Source organism: Olea europaea, chromosome 6 (genome assembly GCF_002742605.1).
Source record: "Olea europaea var. sylvestris chromosome 6, O_europaea_v1, whole genome shotgun sequence".
In the NCBI taxonomy this organism is placed as follows: Eukaryota; Viridiplantae; Streptophyta; class Magnoliopsida; order Lamiales; family Oleaceae; genus Olea; species Olea europaea.
In genome coordinates, this window is record NC_036242.1 from 13,267,044 (window position 1) to 13,281,958 (window position 14,915).

Genomic DNA, 14,915 nt, shown 5'->3' on the forward strand with positions numbered 1-14,915 from the left:
TGGGGTGGGGTGGGTATGACCAAGTATTTGATTGATTGTGACCAATAAATAATATGTAATCTAAAAAATATGAATTTGACTCACTATTTATTAACTTGTGGTCGAAAAATAAGTTGTGATTAATTAATTTGATAATTTGTGATAGTTAAATAAGTTGTGACTTATTTATTTACGATTAATAAATAAATTTTGATCTATAAAATTTTTGATTTTACGACTAACGAATAAATTGTGATTTATAAAATTTTGGATTTGTGACCTATAAATAATTTACAACCAATTAATTCAATAATTTGTGATCAATTGTATAGAATTGTGATTTTAATATATCTAATTAATAAAATGTATTTTCAATTAATTACTTCATAAATAAAATTAATAACATCTAATTTTTGAAGTATAAATTTTTATTCTTAGTTTTGAAATGGGTTAAATTAATGTAATAGATATGAAACTTTTCCTTTCTCAAATCAATCAAATTCAAGTAATAAGATAGCAATAATATCAATTTCTGGTGTTAAATCTCTTGGATACACCTTGGACAGGAGCACAAACCCACTTCAATGTGTTAAAGAGGCTTGATTATTAGGAATCCTTGATTATTTAGTGAGGATGGACCATACAGTCTAGCCATTGTTACCCAAAACATTATTATAAGCAAACTAAAGGAATGTTCGCTGGTGACATTAGCACCTCAAATAACAACCAACAAAAAATAAGCAAGTGTCATCTTGGATATTAGCAACGTCATGCCCACCAATTATGTGAAGATAATGATTGTCAAGGTTGTAGGCAACAATGACTTGTATTAAATAAGTCAAATTATTTAATTTTTTTCTAAATAAATTTGCTCACTAATTGATTTAGCCCAAAATTAGGGCTGAACAAAACTATACCTGACCTCACTTGAACCAATTCTAGCTGTTCTTTCTTAGTTAAATATCCGAACGAATATCTGAATCGAGAATCAATGTCTTTGATTTGATTCTTGATTTTAGATTAAGAATCGAATCTCTCTAATTTTTAATTAATTTATTTTAAATAAGTGAAATTATTTTGTTTTTAAATAAATTTACTAACTAATTAATTTAGCTCAAACCCAAAAAATTGATTTTTTTATTTCTAATTTTCTATCCAAACCCAATTTAATCAAATTAACCTAACTTTTATCCAAATATGTTATTTTTCCGTAGTACCTTTCTAAAAAAAAATCGAATTTAAGCTAGACTACACATTTCTTAATTATTTTAAGCTCATTATCTTCCTCTTATTATGATCTTAACAATCAAATTTATGAAAAACTAGATAAAGAGATACACAAAAGATACACAAGATTGGACTACTTTATTTTATAAGAGTTAATATAGTGTTGTTGTAAAAGTTAAGATTGAACATGCTACTAATTGAATTAATGTAGTGTTATTGTAAATATTAAATATTTAATTATGATACGGAACCAAATCGGTACAATTCCATAATTAGACCCTACAGTTCTTTTTATTAAATATCCAAAAATTTCTAGTGCAGTTCGATTCTCTTTAAAATCAAATTGAATCGAACCGAACTGAACTATGTACAACCCATTTTTTTGTTATTGAATTGATTGATTGTAGTTCCTCTTTTCTTTCCTCGCCGTTTAAGATTATTTGGTGTAATATAATTACACCATTTACTAAAATTTCTTTAGATGTATACATACGAATTACTTGGATCACAGAAGTCTGTTTAATGATAATTCTAAAACTAACCTAACATTAATGATCTTTATGTCACGTTTTGAATAAATTATGATAAACGAGACAAGGATATATATTTTCTTTTAAGTCGATTTACGAATGAAGCTTTTTTGCGAAATTAATCCATAGAACCATCATAAACCAATTTTCATATACATAAATGCCACAGGAAATGAAGAGTAAAAAATAATTAAAAAAACCCACACCTCATCCCCTAAGTTGTAAAGGAGGTTGAATTGGACTTGAATCTTCAAGATTATTTACTTCTTCTTCTTTTTCTTTAATATATATTTTCTAATTGTTATTAGAAAAATAATAATAATAAAAATGTTGACTCAACGGCTGTTTTAAGTAGGTCGTTAGCATTCTTCGGATGACCAACTTGTTACATAAACCTCTCTTCAAATGAGCTCTCACCTATTCAGTATCAATCATGCTACATAAACATAATTCTTGATATAATGTCATATGGAAACCCATCATTTGATTATTTAAAATACAGCCAACTTTTTTATCTAATCAATATTGTCAACAACTATTATGTCACTTATCTGTTACCTACTTTTAGTCAGAGTAACATTATTCATTCGGTATATATTTCTATTCTCACCCACTTAACCCAACTATTTTTTTGTTTAAATGACTTAATTTAACTGCCACTAATTAAAAAAAAAAAAAAACGTAATCTTGCCTTTTTGAAAACCTTATTAATCGCCTTTTTGGTTCAATTAAATTTTTTATTAAAATTTAAATTAAAATCAACAACTAGTTTTAATCATATATATTATAACATTTATAATATTAATCACTATTATCAAAATTTATCAAAAATTGGATTTGTGTCTAAACCAAAAAAGCTAAAGTCTTGCATTAAAAAATTTGGTACATGAGATTAGAATGCGCAAGAAAATTCGAATTAGTTGATCCAATGGTCATTGAACGCAGGTTCATATTTTTCTTTGCTCATTGAAATTTAAAATGTCGAGTTTTAGCCACTAAACTTTGAAAAATATTATACGTTACTCACTAACATAACTTCTGTCTTAAACCTTTAACAGAATTGATGACGTGGCTAACGTAATGTACATGTGGCGCCCCATTCACACTGTTAAACTTTGAGATGATAGAATTTTGACCATTAAAATTTGAAAAATATTTTTTAGGGAAAATTGCAGCAGCGGTCCCTAAGCTTTCACTTTTTTGCGGACTTTATTCTAACTTTTAATTTATGCTAACGAAGGTCCCTAACATTTCAGAAATATACAACTGAAGTCCAAATGGAATTTGACCGTTAGTTGACCAAAAATCAAAGGGTTAACTGAATTTTTGACCAATTTTAAAAGGTTAAAATAATAAATTTATGTTTTATATAATAAAACAATTAAAATAAAATACTTAAATAAAAAAAATTTAAAAACCAAAACCCAATTCAAAGGGTTACCCCATCCTACCCTAAAAATTAAACCCAAGCAAGGTCTTCGTGCACCGTTGATCATCGCCACCACCATCAACCGGCCAACAACACTATTGACCAACCAAAAAAGGGTAGCCTCCTTCACTCACCCCTCTAAAACAACAGTTACCATTGACCAACCGAAACACAGAAAAATTGAAACAAAAAAACTCCATTGTATTGTAAACCGAAAAACTGCATTGTGTAACTCGAAACCGTTGTACTTTGGCAAACTATTCAAAGTCCAGTTCGATTTTAGGACTTTCTACTGAATTTACTCAGATCCCAGACGAAGACGTTATGCCGTCACCATCGCGAGTTTTTTCTTTTAGCTTCACGAGTTTTTTCTTTCAGCAGTAGCGAGTTTTTTCTTCTTCAGCTTCGCCACAAGTTTTTCATTCGAGAAGTGAAGGTTTTGGTCTTGATTTCTTGGAGAGTAGAGGTTTTGGTGGCGATAACCGGAGTCATGTGAATGGTAGTGGCGATGGGTGGTGATGTCTTGGGTTTGGTTTTGAGGTAGGGTGGGAAAGGTGACCTTTTGAATTGGGTTTTGGTTTTTAAAATTTTTGATTTTAATATTTTTATTATATAAAATATAAAATTACAATTTTAACCTTCTAAAATTGGTCAAAATTTAGTTAATCCTTTGATTTTTTCTTGGGTTTGGTTTTGAGGTAGGGTGGGAAAGGTGACCTTTTGAATTGGGTTTTGGTTTTTAAAATTTTTGATTTTAATATTTTTATTATATAAAATATAAAATTACAATTTTAACCTTCTAAAATTGGTCAAAATTTAGTTAATCCTTTGATTTTTGGTCAATTAATGGTCAAACCATCCATTTTGACGTCGGTTGTATATAGGGCTGGGTAGAACCCGATCAACCCAACCCAACTCGATTGGTTTGTGTTGGTTTTTTAAGTTCAATTGGGTTGGGTTGAGTTGAAAAAATATTTTTGAGGTTGGGTTGGGTTGGGTTTCGGGTTAGGATTTAAAATCCAACCCAACCCAAGTCAACCCGATGAATTAAAAAAAATAATATCTAAGATGGAAAAAAAAAACCTAAATAAAAACAATAGTAAAGATATGGAAAAGACTTATAATTTATAAACGTCCGTTTTTTTTTTATAAAGATTGATTTCTATAAACATAATTTACAAATGAAATGTTATTTCATAATAAAGTAAAAATTAAGAAGAAGATGATGAAATCAATAAATTCCAAAAAATTGTAAAAAAATAATAATAATAATAATAAATACTTCATAAATTTTAAATTTATTTATACATCATTTTTCAAAAAGAATTCCTTACATAGGTATTTAAAAAAAAAAAAATCAGAGATTTTCAAGTAATTTCAAACTTTAAAAATTTATCTAAATTTAACAAAAATATAATCGAATCCAACTTTAATTGGGTCGAAGCACAAATCGACCAACCCAACCCAAATTTGATCGGGTTGGATTGGATTGGGTTTAAACCATTAATTGGGTTGAGTTGGGTTAACTTTAAATAAAATCGACCATGTTGGGTTGAGTTTGGGTTGGGGGACAAAACCGACCTAACCCAACCCATGCCCACCCCTAGTTGTATATTTCTGAAAGTTTAGGGACTTTTCGTTGCACAAATTAAATGTTAGGGTAAAGTCTGCAAAAATGTGAATGGTTAGGAACCGTTGCTGCAAATTTTCTTACTTTTTATTGCTCATTGAATTTTGAAAAAGGTCAAATTTTAGCCATTGAACTTTGAAAAACGTTGAATTTTGTCTACTAAACTTTGAAAAACGTCAAACTTTGCTCACTATAAATTTGAATTTAACCACACATCTATACAATAAAATATTTTATATGTAAACTCAAAATTTTTCTGATATTTTAACTACACATTCTCTAAAAAAATCACTATTTTTAAAAACTTGACCATCCCAAATTTTAGTGGACAAAATTCAATTATCTTCAAATCCAATGGCCAAAATTCGATCACCTCAAAACTCAATTTTGAAGAATGTGTATTAAAAGTTGGGAAAAATTTTGAATTTATGTGTAAAATACTATACTGTACAAATTTTTAGTGAGCAAGGAAGACTTTTTCAAAATTTAGTTGCCAAAATTTGATCCTCAAAGTTCAATGAGCATTAGAAGATATTTTTCAATGTGTAGTTGCCAAAATTCAACCATTTCAAAGTTTAATGGTGTGACAGGGCGCCACGTCACTAATCTTGTTAGAAATTTGAGATGAAAGTTATGTTAGTAAGTAATGTACAATATTTTTCAAAATTCAGTAGTCAAAACTCTACATTTTAAATTTCAATGAGCAATTGAAGACATGAATCTAAATTTATTGATCAAAATTTGATATTTTAAATTTCAGTGAGCAAAAATAAATAAAAAATATGAATCTAAGTTTAATGACCATTGAAACAATTAACCCATAAAATTCTGGAAAAATTGTAGCAGAGTCCCTAACCTTTTAGTTTTTTGTAGACTTTACCCTAATATTCGTTTTGTGTCAACGAATGTTACTAACCTTTCATAAATATGTACCTGAGGTCCATCTAAATGAAAATCATCTAAAACCCGTCATTTGTTCGGAAATTTTTTTTAAACTATCTACTACCATGATAATTTTATTAGATGTTGATACTTTCTTGGATGGTTTTATTGGATGTTGATTACTTAATTTTTTCAATTAACTGATGGTGTTTTGGACGGTTTCCATCCAGATGAATTTCAAGTGCATATTTACGAAAGATTAAGAACTTTCGCTATAACAAAATGAAGATTAGGATAAAATTTATAAAAAATGAAAAAATTAGGACTGCTGCCATAAAATTCTACTCGAACAAGGAAGAGAGAGCCAGCATGAATACGAAATGGAAAAGTCAACTACGGTCAAAATGAGCGTTGCTAGGTGTGGGACCCGCCGATACCACCAACCTGCCAATCCGGTCATCATGTGTTCCCTAACTTTCTATTATCGGCATCGCTCTTCAACGGGTCCAAACGGTAAACAAAGACTTCCAGTTTCTATCAAATGCCGTGGTAGGCTAGGGTTTCGAGCAGAAAAGGGCCTAAAATCTGTCATTTTCAAGATCGTATTCGAACTCTCTCTTCAAGGTAAAAAGAATCTATCGATTTTAAGTTCTTTAGGTAATTTCATTTTATTGAAGTTTTTTCCTGGTGATTGAGTTCTGTTCGCCGATGCTAGATCTTGTTCTGTGGCGCGATGGATGAATTTTCGGTCTCTATTTTGCTTGTTCCTTTAATTTATAAGCTTTATACTTTCTGGATTGTTGTTTGTTTTATAGTTGTGTTATGTTGTTCTTAACTGGTTTTAAATATTTTTTTCCACAATTTGATAGGAAGAAAGAGTGGAGCAGGGAAAAGAAAAAAATTGATAAGAAGGAGAGTATATAATAAGAGTGGAGGAGAGTAATTTCGGTTTGATATATCATTGTTCTTCGTCAAGCTTAAAGTTCTGATGTTTGCTTAATTTTTGCGTGAATCTTTGTTTCTTTAAGCTAAGATAATAATACTTGACTTTTGCTATTATAGAGTTAATTATTTATTTTTACTGAAAAATCCTTTTGTGTTTGGAGGAAGGGCTTTGTTTTGTTTTTAATTAAGTAAGCTATACTTGTTCCAAATAAGATTTTGGCGATGAAAACAAGTTGTGTATAAATTTTTTCACATCTATTGTTACCACAGCAAATGCTTCTTTTTTTCTGCTTAAGCCGTGGCTAAATTTTTATTGAAGTTTTAGATCTCTGGTTTAACTAGAAGGAGAAAGATTGAGTTGTCGTTCACCTTATTTATTTATATAAATAATTGAGTAAACATTGATCTTTACTTTTCAGATTCATTAAGGTTATTTCCAGATGGGGACGTCTTCTGGATCTCACTTCAATCACCAGTCCTCAATGCTGCCCCCACGTCAACAGCCGCGGCCTGGAGGACTGCAGACTTCCCTCTCCCTGGTCTCACTAGATGCGTGTGGATCTCCAAATTTCCAGGAGCGTGGCTCAAATTCTGATCAGGTCCGTGAATCCCCATCAGAAAGTGCTAGTTCACGAGAAACCTGGCCCACTGCTGATGCTTTGGTAGCAAAGAAATTGGAGAAAGAGAGAGAAAGAGAGAATGGTTTTGCCGAGAATTCTGTTGTTCGGCGCATTTCAAACTCAGATAAGATGTCTCTGCGAGATGTGGCCAGAGAAAGAGTGGATACTATAGCAGAGAGAATGCAGAATCTTCCCGATGAGTTTCTGGATAAGTTTAAAAATGAGCTCCGATCATTTCTTGAAGGATTGGGTGGTTCTCAGCAAAGAGAAGAGTTTCTTTTTCTGCAGAAGTTAGTTCAAAGTAGGGGTGATTTGACAGATAAAACACTAATACTGGCACACAGGGTTCAATTAGAAATTTTGGTTGCTATAAAAACGGGAATTCAAGCATTTTTGCACCCTAATGTAAGTCTCTCGCAAGCTTCTCTTATTGACATTTTCTTATACAAGAGGTGCAGAAACATAGCTTGTGGAAGTGCACTGCCAGCTGAGGACTGTACCTGTGAAATGTGCTCAAAGAGAAATGGTTTCTGTAACTTATGCATGTGTGTGGTCTGCCTCAAATTTGATTTTGAGGTGAACACGTGTCGTTGGATTGGTTGTGATCAGTGTTCTCATTGGACTCACACAGATTGTGCCATCCGAAATGGTCAGATTGGTATGGGCTCTTGTGTTAAGAATGGGGCTAGCTCAGCAGAAATGCTATTCAGATGCCGAGCTTGCAGTAGGACATCTGAGTTGTTAGGTTGGGTGAAAGATGTCTTCCAGCATTGTGCACCGAGTTGGGATAGGGATTCTTTGATTAGAGAACTTGACTATGTAAGTAGAATTTTCCGGGGGAGTGAGGATCCAAGAGGCAGGAAATTGTACCGGAAGTGTGACGAACTCATCGAAAACCTGAAAAGTGGGATGGCAGAATCCGTGGCCTGTAAAGTAATTTTAATGTTATTTCAAGGTAAGCTGTGATTTCACCTTCTCCCTTGTTGGTTTACATTGGTTGCTCTGACTTCCTTGTATGGGCAGCGTCAACACGAAAACAAGTATCTATATGTGCTTTTGGGTTGCTTGGCCACTAAACAATATTCCATATCCTCAATTATGGTAGCTTCTTTTAGAACATTCTTAACAACTTGACTTTGGCCTGCTAATATTTTTCACAATTAGCAATCCAATATCGTCTTTGGATGAAATTTGAAAGTACGAGGTACTTTAAATTATAATACTTGTTTGGTCAAAAATATTTGTGATTACGTACGCAATATCCCCTGGTGTGTGAGATTTCCATTTCCCCTCAATTATTTGAATAATTACAGGATGGATTTCAATTATTGACTTTGATACATTTATATTAGTTGTCCTAGGTTGCACACCCACCCCCACCCCCCCCCCCCCCCAATTCTGCTATTGCTGGAAAAATTCATGGCCTCCAAGGTATAAGGGACTTATTAGAAGCTAAATGATGATGTGAAAAGAAGCTGAAAAGCTAAAATATGTATTTCTAAGTAATGTAAATCTTCTTGTGGGAGCGGTATTTCTTCTTTTGTTCACTGCTTCTCCCGTTGTAGGATGCTCTTTGTAGTAGGGTTGGCAACGGTTTGGCCAAAATCATTATTGAACCACCAATTATTTGGCCATATTATAACCACATCATAATCACGTAAGTTGGTTCGATTCGGATCATATCTCAGTTCGGATCGGTTCGGACGGTTAATAACCACGAACTGGGGCAAATCCATGACTTTAACCCAGTTAGGGCGATCATTGATCGTTGACTGTCAATAGTCAAAGGCCGTATAGATTTGTCATTTATCAAATCAAATTAAATAATATTAAAAATTATTCTATATATATATGTAAATACACTAAAACGTAAAAATCGTATATTTATATTAAAATTACGGTACAATACAATCTGAAATAATATAAAATAAATGATAAATGAGATTTCTTTGTGTTATCAATGCTTAATAAATCATTTGTTTGATTAGAAGTAGTTACGAGATTAGATGCACCACTATAAGAACTAGGTTGGGACATCGATTGAAAAAATAATTTCACAATCTATATTAGAATTAAAATTAATTTTAAAATATAATTAAAGTTTCAACTTCAATTCCCAACATCAATTTATCACAAATTTTAAATTACCCAATATCTCATTTTCAATTTACACAAATCACATTTCACAATGCTCAAATTAATTTTTAATATCATAATTCACAGGTGATATATTCTTAAATTCTCATATAACACATAAATAAAAAAACACAATACTAAAACAATTTAGCAAATAATCTCCCAAATGAAAATGCAAACAATATCTCAATTTGCAAACGCAAATTCGAATTTAACAAACAATATTATCAATATAACAATAATAAACAATATTATTGTCCCTTGATGCTTATGCATCGAATTTGATTTCTACTCAATAACTCAAAAGCTCCAACTTCAATTCATATTCAATCTTCATTCATAGAAAGAATAATGGAAAGCCCAATTACCCAATTATTTTTTTTAATAGGTATTTATAAAAAAAATAAAAAAATAAAAAATTAACCGGTAATCAGTTCGGGGCGGGTCGATGGCGTAAATACTATACCCGCCCTGTCCCAAATCGGGTCATTAAAATCAAATACCATACCCATCCCATTGCATCATCAGTTCGATTTTTTTGGTCACGTTCGGTTCGGTTAATCGTTATTTTCGATTTTGACGGTTCGAATTGCCATTCCTACTTTGTAGTCATTTATGGCTCCCTATTTCAAATCATTTTTTCCCCTATTATGACTATGGTTAAAAGTGTAGTTCAATTGGCACTGAATTAGGCCATTGTTTATGTGTGGTGGATGCTTTGTGAAGATTATGGTGCTGGCTAAAAGTTCTTTAGTGAGTACGAGGTAGCATCCTTTCCTAACTTTAATTAGTTGAAGGGTGGAACTGGATGCTTTGAGAGTAAGATGTTAGATTACTTGGTGAACCACACCTCTCAAATTTTCCATGTTGTATACTAATAATTTATTTTCTTGGGACAAAGAATCTGGGTGCTTGAGGTGTGCTGTAATTTGAGAAGCTACTGACGACCTATTATTGGCATATATCTATGGAATAACATGAACAAGCTCTTCTTGTCTGGGTGGAATTGTGTAGTAAATTCCACTTTCAAGATCAAGAGTTCGAGTTGGTAGGAACTCACATTCAGAAAAAAAAATCTATGGAATAACGTGAATAACCAAACCCTTATAATTGTGTTTGAGAAACATAGCCCATATTTTGCAGTATTTTTGGATGCCTTTAGTAGCTTATCTTTAATTAGGTCATCTTTGGTAATATGGATTTTACTAAAACTGAATACCTGGTCCTAAGATTCACGTTAAGGGGATTAGGGTTTGTGTAAAGTTTGAACTATTTGTGAAACAGTGAATACTAGTATGAATTACATTAAGCACCTGTTTGGCTCCACTAAAACGTTAGATTAAAATCGAAGTCAAAGTCAATAATTTATTTTAACCACATTTCTTTGGGCCCACGACATTTCAATCATACATTCTATCAACTTTATTTTATTTATTATTATTATTTTTATATCTACTAAAAATCTGATTATGTCTATATCAAAAAGGGGTTAAATCAAATTACTAGAGACAAATACTTGCATCCAATTGAGAAGTGTTATTTTAAGCATATGTTTGTCTCGCCTGTTGCTTGAACCCCGACCTGGGGCAGGTCAATGATAGGGCGATTCATCTGTTCATATTGTAAAACTTTATGACAATTATTCTGCATTTTTGATTATGTGAATTCCACTTGGGAATACTATTTTTTTTTTAAATATATATATAGGAAAGTAAGTAGCAGTTATATCTAAAACTCTGATTCATGGAGAATTTTCACTTGTGATGAGATCTATGAGGAGTAATTTTTTCTCTGACTGGCTTATAGAATGGTTTGCATAGAATTTCCATTTGATTTTTCTCGAGCCATTTACTTCTAAGAGTTTGTTTCCTTTATAGAGCTTGAGGCTGACCCCTCGAAGAATCAAGAGAGTGAGGAAGGAGGTCGGATGATATCTCCACAAGAAGCATTCAACAAGATAGCTGATGTAGTACAGGAAGCTGTTAGAAAAATGGAAATGGTAGCAGAGGAGAAGATGCGGATGGTTAAAAAGGCCCGCTTGGCTGTAGATGCTTGTGAGCAAGAGCTCAAGGATAAAGCTAGAGAAGTTGCTGCATTAAAGATGGAAAGGCAGAGAAAGAAGATACAAATTGATGAGCTTGAAAGTATTGTTAGGCTTAAACAGGCTGAGGCTGATATGTTTGAGCTGAAGGCTAATGAAGCTCGGCGAGAAGCTGAGAGGTTGCAAAGAATTGCACTTGCCAAGACAGAGAAGTCAGAAGAGGATTATGCTAGCAGGTATCTCAAACAGAGATTACACGAGGCTGAAGCTGAGAAGCAATATTTGTTTGAAAAGATTAAGCTTCAGGAGAGTTCGAGGGTATCACAGAGCAGTGCAGGAACAAGTGACCCGTCCCAGATGATGTACAGCGAAATTCAAGACCTTCTCAAGAACATGTACAACACTCCGTCGAAGGCAGAGGGCTAATCAAGTGACCTTCACTCTCTTGTGCAATTCCTCGAGTCTTATCTATGCATATGTTAGAATTTTAATGTATGACTTAGGTATGAAACTTTTAGTTTGCAGTGTGAATTGTTTTTAAACCTTGTTTTTGCGTTAATTCCTTGTGGCGTAGAAATCAAGCTTGTGGGAAGTCTGGATGAAAGTTATTTCTATGTTTTAATGTATTTGTGCATGTATTTTTGAGCCTCCTGTGTACTCTGGCTGCTTTTCTTCTACTCAAGCTTTTCCCAATTTTCTCTGTTCAACTTCTGTATTTTATAGCAGATGCAGTTGATTCACCACTTTGATGCACCTTAAGTTGGTACCTTGTGTGCTATCATGAACAATTGTACAAGTAACGACTCAGCGTAAAGCATATATTATCTTTATATTAGTAACATTAAGCTAATGGTATCAATATAATGCTGTTTTAAATTTCTGGTAGAAACTTCCAACTGACAATGATTGTCAAGAAAATTCCATAACTTTTCATTCTATTGCCAATGTCTATGCACTTCTTATAACCATGATAAGGTTCTTCTTGGTGAACGTATATATAGTCTGGAGCAAGGATAGGATAACCATTTTGAGTAGATTACACCTGAAAGTTACTGTCCCGAGATCTCAAGAAGGCTAATAACTGGTGATCATTAATAGTTTGTACCGACTTTGGCAACGATTTGTCCGCTTTCAGGTCAAGTTGTAATATCATAAGATTTGCCAGTTTTACATTTGCTGATGAAGGTTCTACTCGCTTTGATCTTCTTACTATCAATATCACTAAATTCTGGTAAACTATATGAGTGCATTGTCAGTTGTTATTAACTACTGTATTAGTTTGACATTTTCTTCATTGGAATTCATCAGAACTATACATGCATGCCAGGATATGCAATTGTGCTATTACAGATATTTCAATCCATAGGTTTGTTGAAATCCCAGTATCATAGAGTTCAATTCTGGTTCACATTTTCAGTTTTCTCATTGCATCATATATTGTTCCTTCTTAAACTGCAAATTGCTGGTTTGAAGTTTAAGTGGACAGTTTGAGGACTGGTGCATGGCGGATGCACAAAGTCCAGACGAAGAGCTGCAGAAGGCTCTTGATTGGGCTTGTGGAAATGGTGCAGGCTGTAGTAAGATACAGGTAAATCAACCATGCTATCTCCCAAACACAGTAAAGGATCATGCTTCTTATGCATTCAACAGTTACTATCACTATCAGAAGTTTGAAGCGCAATGGTGCAACCTGCTACTTCAATGTTGCTGCAATTTTAACTGCTCTAAATCCGAGTAAGGAAGCAATGAACTCCCTCATTTATACTGCCTGATAGGAGTTACTGCAATTTAGAAATTTATTCAACTGCAAATTCAATAGTAGACGACGTTTTGGGCTAATATTTGATGGTAAAACATCATAAAATTAAGTTGGCTGTACTGATATTTTTTCTGTGTATATATTATAGTTGGTGATGAGAACATAAAATGTTCTGAAATTAACGTATTTGTTACCAATGGCAGGTCATGATTCATGCAAGTTTGAGCATCTCCCTTGAGACACTATCAAGAATTGTCAAAGTTCACAGTAATATTGTGTTTGTACAAACTCCTGATAATTTTCATTGTTTAGCAGTACTGAGAATTAAGTCTATCAAGGAATGTATCTTGTATTATCCTCGTCTACCAACCAAACGTTGTCTAATAAATCAAATTATGTCTTGATATATTGCTAGAAGTTCATAGTAATATTGTGTTTGTACAAACTCCTGATAATATTCATTGTTTAGCAATACTGAGAATGAAGTCTATCAAGCAATGTATCTTGTATTATCCTCGTTTACCGACCAAACGTTGTCTAATAAATCAAATTATGTCCTGATATATTGCTAGAATTCCATCTGATTTATGGGTTTAGAAAAGTATGAATTTTCAAGAATAAGAATCTTATGATATATTTGGAATTTCTTATGATGAACATCCACGCTTGGAACATTCTATCTATGTCAATGCAATATGTTTAGTTCGTTCATGACCTCAAAAAATAAGAATAATTTCCCGTGACTCTCATTCATAGAAAGTATTCTGTGAAGGGAAATAATCTTCTCTTTTTATCTAAAGGGTATTTTTTCTATGGCAAAAACGAGAATATGTGATATATTGAGAATTTCTTATGTTAATCATCCATGTTTGCATATGCTCTTATGTAAATACGATAGGATTAATTCTTCCGTAAACTCAAACAATAAGAATAGTATTTTGCTGCTCTCATTCATAAAAAACAATGTTCTAAGAAGCCCACTTAAGTTGCGCCGTGTAGGCACGAGGCTTGGGTGAAATGTCACGTCTTGAAATGAGCACCTTGTGGTGTTTTATTTAATTTTTTTTATTTAAATGCTTTTATTTTATTTCAAAATTTTAAATAACTTTATTAGTACAAAGAAAAAAATGGAAATACGTTAGAAAATTTTAAATAAGAGTTGTCTAGTTGAAAGTTGAAACTATAAAAAATAGTCTACCTTTTGTATTTCGAAAATTTGAAAATTGTATAATTGACTAATTTTAGAAATTATTAAGTAAATATAATATTTTATAATTTTAGATATTTGGTATATATATTATTTTAATTAATAACTGAGTTTAGAATGATTAAAAATTTAAAATAATTTTAAAAATAAGAAAACTTTTTTTAACACAGGTCTCGCCAAGACTTGCCTATGCTCGTAAAGCTTGAAGCTTAGCTTCCAAGTTTAGTCACATTTTACATTTTTTAGAACAATGATAAAAAAAAATACAACAGAATGGAAAATAATCTCCTCTTCTATATATGGAGTGTCATATTTATGGCAAGAAGCTCATTGTCAAATGCTAACAAACTAATGGTATTAAAAAGCAACATGACTATTAGATTGATGATTTAGAGAAAATAGGTTCTATATATTATATTTTAAATCACAATCTATGCTTATTTTCTCTGACAAAGAATTAAAAAATAAATAAATTAGAGAGAGAGAGAGAGAGAGAGAGAGAGAGAGAGAGAGAGAGAGAGAGAGAGAGA

General features: G+C 32.2%; 1 protein-coding gene and 1 pseudogene across 2 annotated transcripts; both read left to right on the forward strand.

Moving 5' to 3' along the window:
• The first annotated feature begins 6,171 nt into the window (after positions 1 to 6,171).
• On the forward strand, positions 6,172 to 12,126 carry LOC111395899 (OBERON-like protein). 2 transcript variants are annotated; one of them, XM_023022115.1, is made up of 3 exons: positions 6,172 to 6,301; positions 7,042 to 8,197; positions 11,256 to 12,126. In XM_023022115.1, exons 2-3 carry the CDS (start codon positions 7,063 to 7,065, stop codon positions 11,843 to 11,845), a joined length of 1,725 nt encoding a protein of 574 aa, XP_022877883.1. In that variant the 5' UTR covers positions 6,172 to 6,301; positions 7,042 to 7,062; the 3' UTR covers positions 11,846 to 12,126. The 2 variants fall into 2 exon arrangements, with proteins under 2 accessions (XP_022877883.1, XP_022877884.1); XM_023022116.1 differs by lacking the exon at positions 6,172 to 6,301 and adding an exon at positions 6,403 to 6,425.
• Positions 11,910 to 13,732, forward strand: LOC111395183 (annotated as a pseudogene).
• Positions 13,733 to 14,915: the final 1,183 nt, after the last annotated feature.